This window comes from Schistocerca cancellata, chromosome 5, assembly GCF_023864275.1.
Source record: "Schistocerca cancellata isolate TAMUIC-IGC-003103 chromosome 5, iqSchCanc2.1, whole genome shotgun sequence".
Classification (NCBI taxonomy): Eukaryota; Metazoa; Arthropoda; class Insecta; order Orthoptera; family Acrididae; genus Schistocerca; species Schistocerca cancellata.
In genome coordinates, this window is record NC_064630.1 from 370,007,199 (window position 1) to 370,027,636 (window position 20,438).

At 41.7% G+C, this 20,438-nt stretch overlaps 1 protein-coding gene across 1 annotated transcript in view; it reads left to right on the top strand.

The window, feature by feature from the left end:
* The window catches only part of LOC126188543 (neurogenic locus notch homolog protein 3-like), a 136,666-nt gene extending 116,528 nt beyond the window's left edge, over positions 1-20,138 (top strand). The window contains exons 10-11 of the mRNA XM_049930143.1: positions 1,559-1,686; positions 18,729-20,138. Of these exons, the coding sequence (XP_049786100.1) occupies positions 1,559-1,686; positions 18,729-18,740 (140 nt within the window). The 3' untranslated portion in view covers positions 18,741-20,138. The remainder of the gene's footprint in view (positions 1-1,558; positions 1,687-18,728) is intronic.
* The last annotated feature ends 300 nt before the right edge of the window (positions 20,139-20,438 follow it).

Consider the following 20,438-nt stretch of genomic DNA (forward strand, 5'->3'; position numbering starts at 1 on the left):
GGAGTTTCTGAAAATCTTTTATTAGTAATGGACTATAGAAATCAGTATTGGCTTCTTACATAGGTATTGTTACGGAAGCATGAGTTACCATTAAATTTTTCTATCAGTTTTATCTGCATTGTTGGGTATATTGTAAGTGCTACTCTTTCTGTTTTCACAGCAGTCTCTAAGTGGTTCTATTAAACTGATGTATGTTTTTGCAGTTCATTATTAATTTATTTAGTACATGTTTAACTAGTATGTAATTTATCATATGTTTGAGTTTCAACTTCATCTCTTCCCCCTGTTTACTGTAAATGAAGTAAATATTTTCAGTTCGTCTGTAAAACCATGTCATTTCCTAGCTCTTGTTTGTTGAGAATACCTATGCAGTAAATAGCTCCATGTGAGTGGAAAAGTTCATAGTCATTTCTGTTTACAAACCAGCATCAGTTTTATAAACCACAGATGCTTTCCTAACATTCTTCATAAACTCTTCTGCTTAGGGGACAGTAATAACCCAATTTATAATAAGCTAAAAACATAGAAGTAATTGTCATAGTCAATTGTAACACTGTTATTTGGCATTCATGTTAGGAGCCAGTACCCAGCATCATGATATAGACATAAACATGTTATTTCCATGCACACCATCTGAAGATGAAACTGGAAAAGTTCGGAAATTAATTAATGGGAGAAAAAGAAGAACAAAAGATTGGTTGCCATTTTCTATGTTTTATGGGAAAAATATCAAGTTGCAATGTGTTTTGGAATCCACATTAAACTATAGTTCTCCGTATAATTGGTGGTCAATTCATAGTTTGGAGGAAGGCAACAGTTCTAATAGGACCACACCTAAAAATCACTGTGGTGTTCAAACCAGTTTTTCAGTTGGTGACACCTTTACTTACTTACTCTGTAAAGTCCTAGTTTATAAACATTCCTAGGGGATAAACTTAATCAGATAAATAATAGTTTTAATTGATTGTTAGCATATTTTACTAAAGCTGCCTGCAAAGGCTGCTTCTATCTGTTAATATATAATTTGACTCACTTCACATCCTTGAAGGGGTGGGATTTTGAGGCACAGCTCATTTGTTAGAGCTCACAGCTTGTTCTAAGATTCTACAACAAATGGATGTCAAAGATATTGGATGTTAATATTGTGAGTTACTTCTGCTACCCTTCTTGTAGATGGATGTGACCTGTGCTTTCTTCCAACTTCTGGGCACAGCTTTTTTGTTTATCTCTATTCACATATTTCAGTATCAGGTTGCAGGGCTTAGTGGTTCTTCAGTGAACTGTTGTGATATGCCTTATCTGAATTTTGATTGTGTGCTTGTCTTCTGCCTTGATAGATATAAAATATAGGTCAGTTGCGTTCTGTACAAACTTATCAAAATTTGTATCTCAGAGAGTTGTTCATGAGACACCATCTATAAATATATTTTATACACCCCATTATAGTTTAGCATACACATATGTGCCAACTTTGTACTTAATATTCTAATAATGAGTTTCATAAAAATTGTAGTATGTTTATATTTGTTTTTCAAATACTTGTTTCTTGTATTTTCAGGAGATCTATGTGAAAGGGCACAATGTCATAATGATACATGCCAGAATGGAGGAAAATGTATGGTTATTGCCAATGAAACTGCTTGCTACTGTCCTCCTGGGTATTCTGGATCCCAGTGCCAGTTAAAGGTAATTTCAATCATATTAAAAGTTCCTTTACAGCTGCCAAAACAGGAATCACTGGAGCAAGGCTGATGGACATGCAAATTTATAAATGCAGTTGAATCTACATCTACATATGTACCCCACTAGCCACCAAGTGTTGTGTGGCGGAGGGCACTATTCACACCAAAGTCATATTCCCCCCCCCCCCCCTCCCCCCCCTGTTCCACTCGCGGATCGCACGAGGGAAAAACAACTGTCTCAGCACCTCAGTATGAGCTCTAATTTGCCTTGTCTTTGAATGTTGATCATTGCACGATTTTAAAGTCGGTGGTAATAAAGTATGCTCTACATCCTCGGCAAAGATCCGATTTTGGAATTTAGTGAACAACCCCTTCTGTTTAGCGCGTCAGCTAAATGGCCAATGTATCAGTCACGAATTTTGCCACTCTTCTTTGGACCTTCTCAATCCCTTGAATCAGACGCAACTGGTAAGGGTCCCATACAGATGAACAATACTCTAAGACTGGACAAACTAAAGTATTGTAAGCAATTTCCTTTCTTGAAGGACTGTATCACTTCAGGATTCTACCAATAAGCCACAATGTAGAGTTCACCTTACCTGTTACTTGTATAATCTGATCATTCCATTTGAGATCACTTCGAATAGTCACACCCAGATACTTGATGGATGTTACTGCTTCCAAAGACTGGGCAGTTATTTTGTACTCTTACATTAACAGGGATTTTTGCTTTGTTATATGCAGTAGGTTACACTTACTAATATTGAGAGATAAATGCGTCATTACACCACTCATTCATTTTCTGCAAATCCTCATTGATTTGTTCACAACTTTCGTGTGATACTACTTCCCTGTAGACTACAGCATTATTGGCAAACAGTCTAATGCCGCTGTCAGTACCATCAACGAGATCGTTTATGTAAATCGTAAAAAGCAGCGGACCTATTATGCTGCCTTGGGGCACACCTGATGTTATGCCTGTTTCTGTTGAAGTCTCCTCATTCAGGATGACATACTGTTCTCTGGCTGTTAGAAAACTTTCTATCCAACTGCGTATGTCATCGGATAGACTGTAAGTGCGCACTTTTTGGCACAAGCAACAAGTCAAGGAATATGGCATCAACCTGGGAGCCGGTATCTAGAGCCTGTTGTATGTCATTCACAAAGAGGGCCAGCTGTGTCTTTCATGACCGCTGTTTCCTAAAACTGTGCAGATGAGCTTCTCAGAGTCTAGAAAGGTAATTATGTCTAAATACAAAATATGAGGGTCACTCCAAAAGAAATGCACACTATTTTTGTAAAAATACAGTTTTCATTTTGCATGTGTGAAAGTTTTACAGTGTGTAGATACATCCTTCCCACTTGTTTTCAAACTTATTTCAACCTGTTCCCGTGAGTGGTGCCGTCACAGCATGTCTTCAAGATGGCTGCTACACTTAACATTCATCAGAAGCAATGTGCTGTCTTAGAATTCCTGTGCTGTGAAAACAAGACAGTGGGAAACATCCGCAAGAGGTCGAAAAAGGTGTATGGACATGCTGCTGTCGATCGCAGTACAGTTAGTCGGTGGGCAAGCAGGTTACGTGATTAAAGCGGGCACGGCAATACTGAGGATTGTCCTTGCAGTGGCAGGCCTCATACTGTACACACTCCAGACAATCTGCAGAGAGTTAACAAATTGGTGACTGCTGACAGACGGATCATGGTGAACCAATTGTCATGCTACGTTGGGATAGGGGAAGGAAGTGTTTGCAGAATATTGAAAGTGTTGGCGTTAAAAAAGGTTTGTGCCAGGTGGGTTCCCAGGATGTTGACAGTGGCTCACAAAGAAACAAGAAAAATGGTATGCAGCGAACTTTTGGAATAGTACGAGAATGGTGGAGATGAATTTCTTGGAAGAATTGAGACAGGTGATGAAACATGGCTCCATCATTTTTCACCAGAGATGAAGAGGTAATCAATAGAGTGGCATCATGCAAATTCACCTAAGCAAAAAAAAAATTCAAAACCACACCTTCTACTGGAAAAGTTATGGCTTCGGTCTTTGGTGTTTTTTGATTCTGAAGGACTCTTGCTTGTGGACATCATGCCAAGTGGAACCACCATAAATTCTGATGCATATGTGATGACACTGAAGAAGCTTCAAGCTTGACTGAGTCATGTTCGACCACATCAGCAAAAGCAGGATGTTTTGCTGTTGCACAACAATGCACGGCCACATGCCAGTCAAAAAACCATGGAAACGATTTCAAAACTCGGATGGATAACACTGAAGCACCCGCCTTACAGTCCTGACCTGGCTCCATGTGACTATCATCTCTTTGGGAAACTGAAAGACTCTCTTCACGGAACAAGGTTTGAAGATGATGACTCCCTTGTGCACATTGCCAAACAGTGGCTCCAACAGGTTGGTCCAGAATTTTACCGTGCAGGTATACAGGTGCTGGTTCCAAGATGGCGTAAGGCAGTTGAGAGGGATGGAAATTATGTGAGAAATGAAAATATTGTTCCTAAAGGATGTATCTACACACTATAAAACTTTCAAACATGTAGAATAAAAGATGGATTTTAAAAAAATAGTATGTTCCATGATTCTACAACAAATCGATGTCAGTGAAATTGGCCGGTAATAATGTGCATCCGGTTTTCTACCCTTTTTATAGATTACTATGACCTGGGCCTCCTTCCAGTCACGTGGAATCTTGAACTTATAATTTTTTTAAAAAAAACTGTGTGTTTGTGATAAAGAAAAATCAAAGGATATGTATGCAGATAGGGCAAAATCTCTGCAAATCTTACTTTATGAGTAACACAGAGTACAGAGAATGAATGGAATGTAACAAACCCAATTTGCAGACTACTTTAGTAATGTACTATATGTGATTAGTAAGTCAAAGGTGAGACCTCAATTGAAAGTGTTGTAAGGCTGCTTCTTAAACAATGCAGATTTTATCAAACACAAAGTATGAACAAATAAATTACAAAAGATAATAGTTCCTGACTCTTCTGGAAACACACAAAACAAATTATTCCCAGAGATGAATACCTCTTGGTCGATACAGTACTTTAGAAGTTTGTTGAATGACTCGCACATTAGTGAAGCAGGACACTGTGTATGTTTGATTGGGAAGCACTCAAATTGAACCACCCTCATGGCATGTCCATATATCGTAAGTACAACAGTCATTTGAACAATGTGCAAACATGGTACTGTGTTAGGCAGACACAATTTTGACAATATCAATGATTTCGAACAGTAATGTTCAAATCACAGTCATGGAGAAAACTATATATCGCAAAGTCATCGTCTACAGATGCACTGAAGAGCATACTATAGACATTAACTGGTTAACAAGTGAGACTGTGAAGGTCCACTGCAGCTTTTAAATCTGCCACAGGTGTTTTGCAAGTGACATGGCTAGCAGGTGTATCCATCCACACTGTGCCTAGTGAGCTTGCTTGATTTATGCCTATTAATATTGATTGATTCATCGATATGTCCAACTGGATTACAAACTCACTCCACCTTTGAATTGGCCTATAGGACCAAAACTGTCTTAGATTGTGCAGGGGAGGGCGAGGTGTGTATGGGCTGTTGCAAAGGCTGGGATGCAGCTTTGGATGCTGGTGGTGGCAGAAGAGCTGCTCCTTGGTCCAGCATTGGAGAGACAGGAGGCAATGGCAGTTCACACTCACAGCTTGCTACTTGTTCTGGAGGGGGCTGTGGTTCTAATATCAGACCAAACACATGCTGGAGGGCCACCTGTGTCTCATCTGCGTCCAGGTCCACAAGTATGATGCATGATGGTTGGAGAACTGGGGATACCATATGTCAACTGCCTGGGAAGTTCTCCTTTGACTGGACCCTTTATCTCTATTTATGGTTTATGAGGTGGGCAAGATAGATTGCCCTTGCTGCTGTGGCAGATCCAGAAGTGGAGTTTGCACCAGATGGTGCAAACTGAATTGATTCTGATGCTGGCAAACGATGCCTTAAAGTGACCGCCAGGAAGAGCTACCGGCTTTGCTGGGCAATGATGGAGCCACATATCCAGGCAGGTGTATGTTCAAACTTGTTTCCTCAGATGGGGATATCCATTTTAAAAGGTGTGGCAGCTTCTTCTTCTTGCACTGATTGTGGCTACAAGTAATAACAAGGGCTTCCGTGCAAGAGTTCTGACAGGGTTTTATCATGGATTGGTGTCCCTCCAGGGGAAGAGGGGAAAAAAGGAAAGCAATTTAGAATCAATAGACAGGGGTGTCAGTAGTTTTTCCATCTGTGTTTCAAACATTTTGCCATGTCATTAGAGACAAAGTGAAATGGAGGGGTGTAAAACTGTTGAAAACCAGTGGATGCAAACTGCAGGCCATTATAGGTGATACAGGATTGTGGGGCCCCTTTCAAAAGAGAAAACAGTGGCCAGCATACACATCTATTACTGTCAACCACATTGTCCCATGCAAGGGACCCACAAAATCTGCTTTCTTCTGTTCCCATGGCTGGGCAGATGTGGGCCATATTGGTAGGCATGATGCAATGCTAGTTGCTACATCTGACAAGCTTGTCAATATTTAGACAAACATGTGGTATACTTGTCAATCTGTGGCCAATACACATGTTGCCGGGCCAGATTCTTCATTCTGGGAATGCCACAGTGGGACTGATGCACGAATCAAAAGATATGTGAGAACAAAACCTTAAGAATCACCACTCAACAGTGACGGTCATCTTGATTCAATAATAATTCACCTTTGAAAAGATGAAGGGCATGGGATCACAAATAGAAGGATCAACATTTTGTTGAGACTGCTGAAGGAAGGGTCTGGGTCAGCCAATTTGTACAAACTGGCAACCTGTCTTAAGAGTGGATTCTTTCGAGTGGATGCTGCAGCAGTGACGGAAATCTTTTCCACCAGTTATTCCAATTGTGAATCATTGTGAAAGCAAATAATCTCTTCTTTATCAAAATTCTTATCAGGATCCACAGGGAACTGTGACAGTATGTCTGCATTAGCGTGCTGGGCAAGTGTACAATAATGAACGAAATATTGTTAATTGGATAGGTAAAAATCCAGCCTTGTAACCTCTGAGATGTCCATCAGGCATCTTTAATGCAGAGCTAAATATGGACAACAGTGGCATATAGTCTGTAACCAAATGAAATTTTGAGCTAAGAAGAAAAATGTAGAACTTCTGGAAACCAAAAATATTTGGCAGTGCCTCTTTCTCTAACTGGGAATAATTTTCTTATGCCACGGTGAGTGTCTTAAAGCAAATGTGATATACCATTCTGAACCATGAGGTACTCACATGTTAAAACAGCTGATGCTGTATGGTGATGCATCTGTGGCCAATATGAGAGATAAATGTTGCTGATACAAGGCCAAGCAAAGCATGGTTTGGAGACATTGCTTCAGTTCAAGAAATGCTTGGTGACAATCCATGGAGCACTGGAAAGAGACCCCTTTCTTCCGCCATCAATTTAGTGGATGGGCTGTTGTTGTAATTTGGGGAATAAATTGGAAATAATATGTAACCTTGCCCTTGTAACCCTGCAAGTCATTGAATTTTTTGGTTTGGAAATTTGGGAAGTGGTTGCTACGTCTCTTACATTATTCTAAGGCCATCCCTTTTAAGAATATATACTTAATGGGAAACAGAAAGAAGGAGCATTTTGACAAGTTACACTTTTACCCAGCTTGCAAAAGGACAGAAAATACTCACCAGATATTTGTCATATGCTGCTCCTGAGTCAATCCTGTGATTAGCATATCATCTATATAATTGATGCATTGTGGAATATTGGAAATATTTTGTTCTAAAAATTCCTGAAATCCACTAGATGTCACTACGAGCGCTGACCTGGAGCGTGCAGCCAGTCTCTCACAATATGGCACCCGTGCAACAGAAGGCATATTGTGTTATTGAATTTAGTTGTACTCAATCAGTGATTGCAGTTCAGCGGGTGTTTCATATTCGATTTCATGCTAAACCACCATCACCAAAGAACATATGAGGGTGGTATAAACAGTTTGAAGAAATAGGGTGCCTCTGTAAAGGCAAAAGTCCTGACCGGTCACACATTCCTGAACAAACAGTGGAACAAATCTGATGAGCAGTTGAGCAGAGTCCGCGCAATACTACGCGCCGTGCTAGCCAAGGACTTGCGTTACCGTGGCGTGTGTACGGCATTGTTTAGCCCTCAAACCATACCAATTACAACTGGTACAAGCTCTTTGAGATACTGACAAAGTGAAGCGAGTGGACTTTAGCATGACGTGGAAGATGACACTTTTATGTTACGATTGATATTCAGTGATGAGGCAACTTCCCATATTAGTAGTAAGGTTCACCGTCATAGTGTGCGTATATGGGGGCACGAAAATCCTCATGGAACAATTGAACACAAACGTGTTACACAAGAATTGAATGTTTTTTGTGCAGTTTTGCAAAGCAAGGTTTATGGACCCTCCTTTTTGGAAGAAGAAACTATAACAGGGCAATCATATCTTGCAATGCTACAGAACTGGTTATTCCCATAACTTGACTCTGACAATTTCATCTATCAACAAGATGGAGCACCACCGCACTGGCACAACAACGTGCGCAGTTTCCTCAGTGCCGACATTGTAAGGGGTTCACCAGTATGCTGGAGCAAATGTAATTTCGATATATTGCTCACGTGATGCCTGCAACAGAAAATAACATTTGCTCCAGCAGGGTGGTGAACCCCTCACAACGTGCCTCAACATTGGATAGGGTGTACAGGACCACGAGACCAGGCTTTACACACTTGGCCTCCTAGGTCCCCTGACTTAACACCATGTGATTTCTTCCTGTGGGGACACGTTAAACAATGTGTTTATGTTCCTCCCTTATCTTGTGACATTGATAAACTAAAAACAGAATATCAGCTGCTGTAGCTTCAGTGACAGAAGACACCTTACACTCAGTTTAGGATGAATTCGGCTATCGGCTAGATGTCGTCCGTGCAGCCAATGGAGGACATATTGAACATGTATGATGGATTTTTATAAACTTCTGTCTTTTCTGAGAAATCTAGTATGCAATTTGTTGGTGTTAGGCCCTCCTTCCTAATAAATAAATCCATTTAAAATCGGATCATTCTTTTTGGGGGACCTTGTATATTAGGTACATGACCTGTGCTAACTTGACCCTGTATGTGTAAAGTCATCTATGTCATCAGTTACATCTGAATACCAGAAATGTTTTAAGTTACTGTGTACATTGGCCTTCAGGGAGAGCTGTGCTCTTTCTCTGTTCATAAGGCCCTAAGTATGTACTCTCAATTAAAAGGTGGCAGCTCATATAAATGCTTGGATAAAAAAAAGAAAGAAACATAAATATAGTGTAACATAGCAGCTTCCCATGACAAGCTGTGTATGTGTCTCCTAATTTAATCAACAAGACCTGTAGATGCTCATATCTTTTGTTCCCCCTCAACTACATTAACCGAAAAGCCCTTACATTGTCAATCTCCTTGCAGTGCTTGTACGTGGTCCAGTTACATTAATGTGACCACCTGTCAAAAGCCTGAATAACCACTCCTTGCAGTGTGGACATGCCGGAAGAGAGTCATTGAGGTGCTGGAAGGTACCAGCAGGGATGTAGAGCCATGCCTGCTCCAGTGCCATGGCCAGCTAGGCTGGGTTTCTCAGTTCAGGATCTATGGCGTGAACAGCCCGATTGTGGTGGTCCCACAGATTCGCAATTGGGTTTAAATCCATGGAGTTTGGTGGCCAGGGGAGTATGGTAAATTCATCCTGGTGTTCTGCAGACCACGCACATACACAGCGAGCTGTATGAGATGAGATGGTGCTCTGTCCCGCTAGTAGATGCCATTCTGCCGAGCAAAAAACAAATTACGTGTAGAGGTACACATGGTCCTCAAGGATATATTCATTCTTGTGTTAATCTGCTGTGTCTTCCAGAATGATGAAATCACTGAGAGAATATCAGACCATAACACTGCCTCCATCAGCCTCAACCTTTCCAACAATCGTTCCAGGACCTTACGAATCACCAGCCATCTGTCCAGTGGAGTACAAAACATGAGTCATTCAAAAACACCACCTGTCGCCACTCAGTGGATGTCCAGTTGTGGTATTGGCGTGCAGATTCCAGCCTTTGTCACCAATGGACAGCAATCAGTGTGGGCACGTGAACCAGGTGCCTGCTGCGTAGGCCCATAAGTAGCAACATTCGCTATAGGGTCATTGAGGAGACACTGTTGGAAGCTTCTTGGTTCATCTGGGTGGCCAGGTGCTGAACAGTTGCACCATCTGTTTGCCCATAGACATCTCCACAGCCATAGTTCACCCCTGTTATGTATGGCCTATGGTCCACAACAGTTGCCTCAGTGCCAGTTTTGGATAAAACCATTTTGCCATACTTGGCATACTTTAACCATGGCAGCATGTGAACAGTTCACAAACTTAACTGTTTCAGAAATACTCCCACCTTTGGCCTGGAAGGCGGTGATCATGCTATTTTAGACGTCAGATAAATAATTCCGTTTCTGCATCAGTATGGTGACTGCACTGTTTTCTGCATCCCCCCAACAGGCTTTGTTTATCCTTCAGTGCTAGTGTTGCCACCTGCTGTTTGTGAGTGGTTACTGCATATTGACATCAAACATAGGCTGTGGTTGAATTAATGTATCTGGACAGTGTATAAACAAGTGTATCAGATATTAGTGGTGTGACAGCTAGAAGATGCCTCCTTAAACAATATTATCAACAATGTAGGAAATGACAGATTGCTACATACCGTAAATAAGACACATCAAATTGCAGACAGGCACAATTAAAAGACACATATAGCTTTCAGCTACACCCTTTGTCAGTAAAACACACACACACACACACACACACACAAGCAAGCAAGCAAGTACACATGACTGCCAACTGCAGCATCTCGGGCAAGAATGCAATATCATGTGGGATGCAAGCTGTGGGGTCCTGACCACTCATCTCGTATAGGGAGCTTAAAGGATGCTGTGTTTCGGAATGCCATACAACAATTCAAGCAAAATCACATTAATAGTTTTTATAACAAATAAGAAGAATGACAATACTTAACTTGGAATTTACAATGGTGTCGCAAGCGATGGGTGACATGCAGCATAAATCTGAGTCCTTTGCTATATACAATGTTCATGCAAGTTTGACACACAATTTGTGCATCCCTAATAACTGCTATTGTAGCATTCTCTGCTAGGTCTATCCGAATTCTGAGCGGCTAAGGCTGACAGGAGAAGCACTTATATTCTCCTCTTGTAGAAGCTGCTCCTGTCATGGTGCGGTCCTAATCTGTGCACCATTGGCCTACGTCATTTCACCGCCTTTTCTTCTCTTGCATTCTTCATCTTCAATCTGGCACTTGTGGTTGCGCCAAATCATTCCTCCCCCCCCCCCCACCCCCCCACCCCCCCCACCCCCCAAAGTGATGGACCATCATCGTGTAGGAAGTGCGACCACAGCAGGGAGGCAGGAGTGTGGACGCATAGCTGGGCCGGAAGCTGTGGCTGCAGGGGATGTCAAGCTTCCAGCCGTACACCGCCAACCAGCCTGCGCTCTGGCAGAAATGTCCCCCAGAAAATGACCAGAAGGGTATGCGTTCCACCTCCTGCTGCCATGAACCAGATGAAGAAGGCAGTGACTGCTACGGTGTGGATGGGTCCAGCTCCATCGATAGGACGAGAGAGGGTGAAGGCTCCGTCTCCATGGGATCATCCCGCAGTGCCGTGAGAATGCTCTCTGGCAGCTGCTGTGCCCACACTGTCCTCTGGATCTGTGAATATGGGGGAAGAGAGAGTGACAGAGGCAAAGTTGATTTTGATGACAGTGCTGCAAGCCATCTGGACCTGAAAGAAGACATATGCAAGCGCCAAGTTGAGGGATGATCTCACCTCACGCCCACCATCTGCTGCCGCTGAAAACCCTGTAAAAGACAATATCATGCAGTGCGAAGCCATACTTGTGGTCTTCCTTCGGCACTGGATGCTGAGGAGGGTGAAGCAGGTGGAGCAGTGTCTGATGGCGGCAGCCGTGAAGCAATTCTGCCAACGATGATCTATCTTGTTGGTGTGGCTAGAGCAAGCCACCGATGTGGAATGGGGCGATCGCAAACAACCCGCTGAAACGATAGATCAGACTGTTTTAAAATTTTCTCTGAGTTTGACATCAGGTACATTGTACACGATCGCATCGTGCAAGATAACATCAGAATATAGAGCACTACAAGCACATTTGAATTTGCATTTCCTTGTCATATCCTGCAAATCTGTTACCCACTCGCGATAAGTTTGTTGTGACAGTTTTTGCAATTAAAGTGTTGATGTCTAGCTGCTATCACATTTACTTGTTGGAAAAAGGTGGTATAGCAGCTGTAGTAGGTGGTGCTTGCTGTATCGGGCACACAGTGTTGGCCAGTAGCTGCTGCACCGTGTTGAGTAACGTGGAGATTTGTTGAGTCTGGAACTGAAACATCTGCATTACCTGTGTGGCATCTAAAGTTTGCAGCTGTGGCACCTGAGCAGGGGACAGGACAGGTGGGGTGGGCATGTTGGAAGACAGAAATGCAAAAAAACAGACAAGGCAAGCAAGTAAAATTAGGACACAAGCAAAGAAAATTTCTGCAACAGCCACCTGAAAGCACTCATTAGCAAAAATGACAAGAAACTGTTAAAGCAGTAAGCACCCCTGCAAAGTAAAGACAGATAGAGAATTAAGGTGCCAGCACAATATAAACGAAAACTCCGTGGCCATCAGGCACTGGCTTCTGTGGATACTCATCGCCAAATGTGAGGTCCTGCACTCTCGTCTCAAATAGGGTGCCTAAAGGATGCTACATTCTCGAAATTCTATACAACAATTCAAGCAAAATCACATTAATAGTTTTTGTAACAAATAAGAAGAATGACAATACTTAACTTGGAATTTACAATGGTGTCGCAAGCGATGGGTAACATGCTGCATAAATCCGAGTCCTTTGCTATATACAATGTTCATACAAGTTTGACACACAGTTTGTGGATCAGTAATAACTGCTAGTGTAGTGTTCTCTGCAAGGCCTGTCGGTATACTGTCTGAATACTGAGCAGCTGAGTCTGGCAGAGGCCGCACCTGTCGAGGTGCGGTCCTAATCAGCGAACCATTGGCTGCTGTCATTTCACCACCTTCTCTTCTCTTGCGTCCTTCATCTTCATTCTGGTGCTTGTGGTTACACCAGAACACAAGCAGCAATCTGGAAGGGGTGGGTAGGGGGAAGGGAAAGTAGTGTACGGGTGGGGAGAGAGAGAGAAACACTGTTTGGTCCAGTGGGCAGGGACTAGGTTGGCAACAGGCGCAGTGTCAGGGGGTTGTAGGACAAGGAGGTAGGGGAAAATTGAGCAGAAAAGGAGAGGAACAGGGAAAAATGGGCAGAGCACTGCAAATAAACAGGGTGGGAGATGAGAAGGGGGTAGAAACTGTTGGCTGGAGGGTGTGGGGAATCAAGTGTGTTACGTTCAGCTGCATATCGTACCACAGGGCGGTCCATTTTGCTCTTGTTCACAGTTTGTGGTGGCCATTCATCCTGGTGGACAGCTAGTTGGTAGTCATACCAATATAAAAAGCTGTGCAGTGATTGAAGCAGAGCTGGTAAATGACATGGCTGTTTTCACAGGTGGCCCGGCCCCTGGTGGGGTAGTATTAACCTGTGACAGGACTGGTATAGGAAGTGCAGTGTGGGTGGATTGGGCAGGTTTTGCACCTAGGTCTTCCACAGCCATTTGGCAAGGGCTTGGATTTTGGAGTGGCATAGGGACGGAGATTGGGTAGACAATGGAATACCACTTTAGGAGCTGTGGGAAGTATCTTGGGTAGGATGTCCATAATTTTGGGGCAGGATGATAGGTAATCAGAGCCCTGGTGAAGGGGGATGTTCAGTTGTTCCAGTCCAGAATGGTACTGGGTGATGAAGGGGACACTCCTTTGTGGCAGGTTGTTGGGGGTGGTGGGAGGAATGGGGGTCTGAGGCAAAATGGCACAGGAGATATGGTTACGGACTAGGTCTGGGGGATAGTGCCTGTCTGTGAAGGCCTTGGTGAGACCCTCAGCATACTGAGCAAGGGAGTTTTTGTCACTGTAGGTACGCTGTCCCAGGATGGCCAGGCTATATGGAAGGGATTTTTTTATGTGAAAGGGACAGCAGTCAAAATGTGTGCTGTTGGTGGTTGATGGGTTTAATGTGGACAGAGGTGTGGATGAAGCCATCAGAGAGGAGGGGGTCATCATCTAGGCAGGTGGCATGCTGGGTTGAGGAGGACCATGTGAAGTGGATGGTGGAGAAGGTGATGGTGGTGTTTAGGAATGAAGATATGGTGTCTCAGCCTTGAGTCCAGATCATGTAAGTATCATCAATGAACCTGAACCAGACTATGGGTTTGGTGTTTTGGGATGCTAGGAAGGACTCTGGTAGATTGTCCATAAAAAAGTTGGCATTGGAGTGTGCCATGAGAGTGCCCATGGCTGTGCTGCAGGTTTGTTTATATACCTTCCCATCAAATTAGAAGTAGTGGTGGTTTAGGATCAAGTTAGTAATGTGTATGAGGAATGAGGTAGTGGGTTTGGAGTCTGAAGGACACTGGGAAAGGTAGTGTTTAATAGCTTTAAGACATGGGCATGAGTGATGTATGTAAAGGGAGGTAGCGTCAAGAGTAACAAGTAGCGATCCAGGAGGTAAAGGGGTGGGGATTGTGGAGAGTTGGTGAAGGAGGTGGTTGGCATCTTTGACGTGGAAGGCAATTGGTTGGAGATGCTGGTCAATGAGGGCTGAAATTCTTTCAGTGGGGGCACAATAACCAGCCACAGTGGGGTGCCCAGGAGTGTTGGGTTTGTGGATTTTGGGGAGCATGTAGAAGGTGCGTGTGCAGGGTGTCATGGTGTGGGGGGGGGGATTGTATTCAGGGGAGATGTTCTCAGAAGGGCCTAAGGCTTTAAGGCAAACTCCAATTCCTACATAAAGCCATAGGCCCTTCCCAGAACATCTCTCAAGCCCATAGTCTTACCACTATTGAACACAATCTTTCCCAGTGTCCTTCAGACACTACCTCTTTCCTCATATACATTACTAATGTTATCAAAACCCACAACTATTTCTCATTTGAAGGAAACGTATATAAAAAAAAATGTGGCTCAGCCATTGGCATCCACCAACCTTTTTATGGACCATTTAGAGGAGGCCTTCCCAGCGTCCCAAAACACCAAATCCGTAGTCTGGTCCAAGTTCACTGATGACATCTTTATGGTCTGGACTCAGGGCCGAGGTACCCAATTTTCATCCCTTTGCAACCTCAACACCCTCTCTACCATCTGCTTCATGTGGTTCTCCTCAATACAGCGTGCTACCTTCCTAGATGTTTACCTTCTCATCTCTAATGGCTTCATCCACACTTCTGTCCACATTAAAACTACCAACAGTACCTGCATTTTGACAGCTGTCATCCCATTCACACCAAAATATCCCTCCCATACAGCCTGGCCACCTGGGGAAAGTGTATCTGCAGTGACAAAAACTCCTTGAGGGTCTCACCAAGACCTTCACATACGGCACTAACCCCCAGACCTAGTCCGCAAACAGATTTCCTGTGCATATCAGTACAAAAAATGTCTTTAAATTTTATGTTAAGTATTTATACCTAAGTTTTTGAAATGAATTTATGTGATGCACATAGTTTTAGTCAAAGACAAAGGAAATGCCATATCCTCTCACACCTCCAATCTGCCCACCACCCCAAAGAACCAGCCACAAAGGATTGTCATCACCCAGTACCACTTCAGACTTGGAACAACTGAACCACATCCTTCACCAGGGCTTTGATTACCTACCATCGTGCTACAAAATGAGGGACATCCTACCCAAGATACTTCCCACCCCTCCTAAAGTGGTGTTCTGTTGTCATCTCAATCTCCACAACATCCTAGTCCATTCCTATGCCACTCCAAATCCCAACCCCTTGTCACAAGAATCATACCCCTGTGAAAGACCCAGGTGCAAAACCTGTCCAATCCACCCACATTGCACTTACTATCCCAGTCCTGTCACAAGTTTATCCTACCTCATCAGGGGCCAGATCACCTGTGAAAGCAGCCATCTCATTTACCAGCTCTACTGCAGTCACTGCACAGCTTTTTATATTGGTATGGCTACCAACCAGCTGTCCACGAGGAGGAACGGCCACTGCCAAACTGTGGCTAAGAGCAAAATGGACCACCCTGTGGCGCAACATGCAGCTTAACATAACACACTTGAATTCAATGGCTGCTTCAGTACCCAGGCCATCTAGATCCTTCCCTCCACCACCAGCTTTCCTGAAATGCGCAGACAGGAGTTACCCTTACAACACATTCTCCACTCTCATAATTATCTCAGCCTCAACCTATGGTAACATACTGTCCCCACACCATCCACCGAACAGTTTCCACCCCCTTTGTCCTATCACCTCCTTCTCATTCTCATCTCCCACACTCTTTATTTGCTGCTCTGCCGACACCTCCGCCCATCTTTCCCCACTCCTTTCCTTTTTTGCTCCTTCTCCCCCCCTCCCACTCCCCTCCCCCATCTCTCTGATCCACAACCTCCAGATGTTGTGCCATTGGCAGTCTGGACACAGAACACTCCACCAGACAGTGTTCATCTCTCTCCCCATCCATACACTACTATCCCTTCCTCCTCCAGATTGCTGCTTCTATCCCACGTGATGTTGCATTCCAGCCCGAGATGCTGGAGTTGACAGTTCTGTATGCTTGAGGTGTTACTGCTTGTTTGTGTCTCTCTCTTTTACTGATGAAGGCAGTGGCTGAAAGCAATACTGAGTGTCTTTTGATTGTGCCTGTTGGGCAACTTGACGTGTCTTCTTTGCAGTAAGTAGCAATCTATTTTTTCCTAAATTGTTCATATTCCTACTTGAAGTTTCCATTGTTTGATTAAACGATATTCTGAACCATATGACAATTGGAGATTTACTGTTTTAATCTTTTTTTAGGTTTTTTAGTGTATATGATGAATCAAAAGTTCTAGGACAAAAGGCTGATTTATCAAGACATATCTACATAACATGTTGACAAAATAGTGTGCATGTTTGCCTTGAAGACCCCGCCTTTCACCTGTTTTCATCTAATTACTGTTTTCACAATCTTTGTGTTGTGGAGTGTGTGTGTGTGTGTGTGTGTGTGTGTGTGTGTGTGTGTGTGTGTTTTGTCTGTAGCAATAAGATTACTACAAACAAGATTATGTGTGATTAGTTGCATAGAAAGTATGTACACTGACAACAGCCTTTAGAAAAATAGCAATAAAAAGCGCCAGTCATCAGAAGGAAGGCAGGGAAAAAAAGGTGCAGACTGAATTCATCTCTTACATATGTGCATCTATAACTGGACCAAAATCGTTGTCAGCCATAACAAAATATCAGGTGCTGTCTCAACGCAGCTAATGATTACCTTGGGATTCACAGTTGCAGTTGGTTGCACTCCTGAAAATGTGGGCTGAGTTATGATAGCAAGAAGAAACTGAGCACATCCTATTGCTATGTGTAGTACACAGGAAAATTAAGGATCAGCTACAGAGAGAAAAGTGAGACGTAGCAAAATATTTGTTCACATGGGGCTATACTTTCAACTCCAGACAAAAAGGAGAAAGGTCACTGATGCAGGAAAAACAACTGGGTTGGAGGGAATACAGGAAAATTCCAGATAACAAATGCCCTGTATACCAATGAACTGACATGATCTGCTGCTGTGTGTGCCAGTGGAATAGTGTTACAAGACCTTTTTATCCACAACATGCCACCAATTTATGACTTGATCTCAGATGAAATAAATTAATGCAGCAGACAGGGACAATTTCAGTTTCAAGTCTATGAGGGGTAGTCATGAAGCTTTAATTATCACCTCAAAAAATAAAGTAACGTAATTAATTTAAGTTTCAAGTCTGTGAGGGGCAGTCATGAAGCTTTAATTATCACCTCAAAAATAAATAAATAAATAAAGTAACACAATTAATTTTTTTTGTTTGTTTCCAGATACATGTCTGCAGTACTGGTACACAATGAAATCTCTATGCCAGACAACTACACCACACCACTAGATGAGTGACAATAAAATCGCTCAGCCCATTGATGAAGTGGAGTTTTGCATGGTAATTCATTTTTGGTACCAACAGAAACATTGCAGATGTGTCAAACCAATCCAGATGGCGGAAGAAGTCATCTCGATTGGCCTACAACTGCTGCAACATTTCCATTCCTGCCAAAAACAAATTACCACACATTAGTTCACTTCATCAATGTGCTGTGCCATTTTATTGTTGCTCCTCTGGTGGCTTGCTGTAGTACTGGGGCATAGGATCTCAATGTGTATCAGGACTGCAGACATGTATCTGCAAATAAGCAATAATTTAAATATGTAACTTTATTTTTTGGTGTCATAATTGCAACTGTATCATTACACCTCATAACGGTGCTATCACTCGGTCATATTTCAGTCTTGGAATTGGCCCAATAATTTATCAAAAGTTTTGCTTGAGGCATTTCCTTGATTACTCAAACAATTATTTATCTGGTCTACATATACAATTATAAATACCATGTACTGTTTTTAAAATTTCTATCTGGGCTTGAGAGTAATGTGTGGTATTTCAAATAGTAACACCAGCTGATTTTTTATGCTTAAGAGATTACTTCATCGCCAACATTGTCTTTATTAATGCCATTACACTTTTCCTCTGTTCAGTTGTACCCAAGTTTATATCCAATAATTATTGTTACTGAAGCTCTTGTTATAACAATGTTGTTACTCAAAAATTTGTATCTGTGTCTCATATGGAATCACACAGTACAGATAACAACCATCTATGCATCTAAGTGTCCGTAAGAGTTTATACTGTTGTAAATGAAAATGTAATTTTGAGTTAATGGCATTACTAAAGGTACTGGAGTTTAAATCTAAAATGTTACGTAAAAGACAATATTTTTTATCCAACAGGATGCCAGGTAGCTGATATGATGTATTAACAAGTCTCGCCTGAAGTACAACCATTGGCATAAGGAAACGTATCAACTGTCTCCTACAGTATCATCTACAGAACCAGTAGTGTTATCAAAGTAAAGAAAATATTGTGAGAGTGGAAATAAAAGATTCTGAAGTCTGTAGGAGCCAGGAACTCACCAATCTAGTCTACTTATATATAAGAATTTTAGCCTTAAGAAGAAATCAGATTTTAGAATAAATGTTAAACAGTGAGATCCTCATGAAACCTAACACCTTCTGAATATGTAGAGGGAAGCTTTTAGTACTTAGAGCACCACAAATAATTACACAAATACAGCTGATTTTCTTGTCCAGTACATAATAAACCTATTTGTGAACTAGGATATAAATAGCGCAAGCATTCTTTCTGTGATTTAGCTTTGAATTACATACATTTTAATAATTCCATATAATATAAGTTATTTTTATTGTTTCTCGTTAGTAGAGAAGAAAATACAGCTGCACTGTTATCATGCAGTCTCTTCAGAAACAGTAGTTTTAATGAGTATTCCATTTAATACTCATCATTTACGTATTATAAATCCTCCAAAACAATAATTTGAAATCAAACTCAAGGCAAAGCATCTTTTTACCACTCATTGATACTGAAACAATTTCAATAGGGCTGATTAAAACATGGCACATTAAGAGACAATAAATCTTGATCTCAGTGAAGCAGTGGCCTCTTTAGCAATAAATAAATAGAAGGCAAAGGGAAGAAAAACATTTTTTTGTAAGTAGTTTCAGATAACTAAAGGTAGATGTGCCAAACAGAAACTAAGGTTTAAAAAAAGACAGGTTTGATGACTCATTAGAATCAGGAATTATCATTTGTCAGTCCTTCTAGTTTCAATAATTAGTAGATGCTTTTTGCTGTTTTATTTATTTGGTATCCTTCTAGGGGGGACACAGCAGTATTTTCTTCCTATTCTCTTTAGAATGTCTTTTATGAATGCCATATTATAACATTGTATTAAAACACAGCAAAATGTGTTCAGCAGTAGAAAAATGTGTTCAGCAGTTCCAAGATGCTCTTGAATGGTGCTGTGGACCTGCCTACACTAAGTATGTTTAGTTTCCTAATTCTGCATTTTATACCCAGCATTATTTTGTTGCCTCTTGGTAACTGTGATAAGGATAGAAAATCTATCAAATAATTTTGTAAAAATATGGACTCATATCTTTCATGTGACAAATAAAATGTGTACCTTAAACTCCTCTGTATAAAACTATTCAAATTTTAATAACATTTACCTAATCTTCTTAATTTTAATTGTGTATTAACATGATAGTTGATATTATTAAAATGTATATGTTTCCTCTAAATGAGGAAAAATAATGTAATAAAACTATATTTCAAAATAATATCGTGTATTTTTCCCCCTGCCGAGTCCCACATCAAGTGAGAGAGAGACTGTTGTTTTTGTGTTCTTAATGTATGAAGGCAATTTAAAATGAAACATTTTTTTCTTATAAGTGTACAGGTGCCAAATAAAATTACAAAAAAGATATATAATTTTTATGTCTAGTTTCCAACAACAGAAATGAATTGTTTCCACAAGAGTGTCAGCTTTGTGAACTCTGTCACATTCATTACATAGATTCAAAGCCATGTTTTCTGGCATCTGGAGTCAAGTATAAAACATGTTGCTTTAACCATGGGGT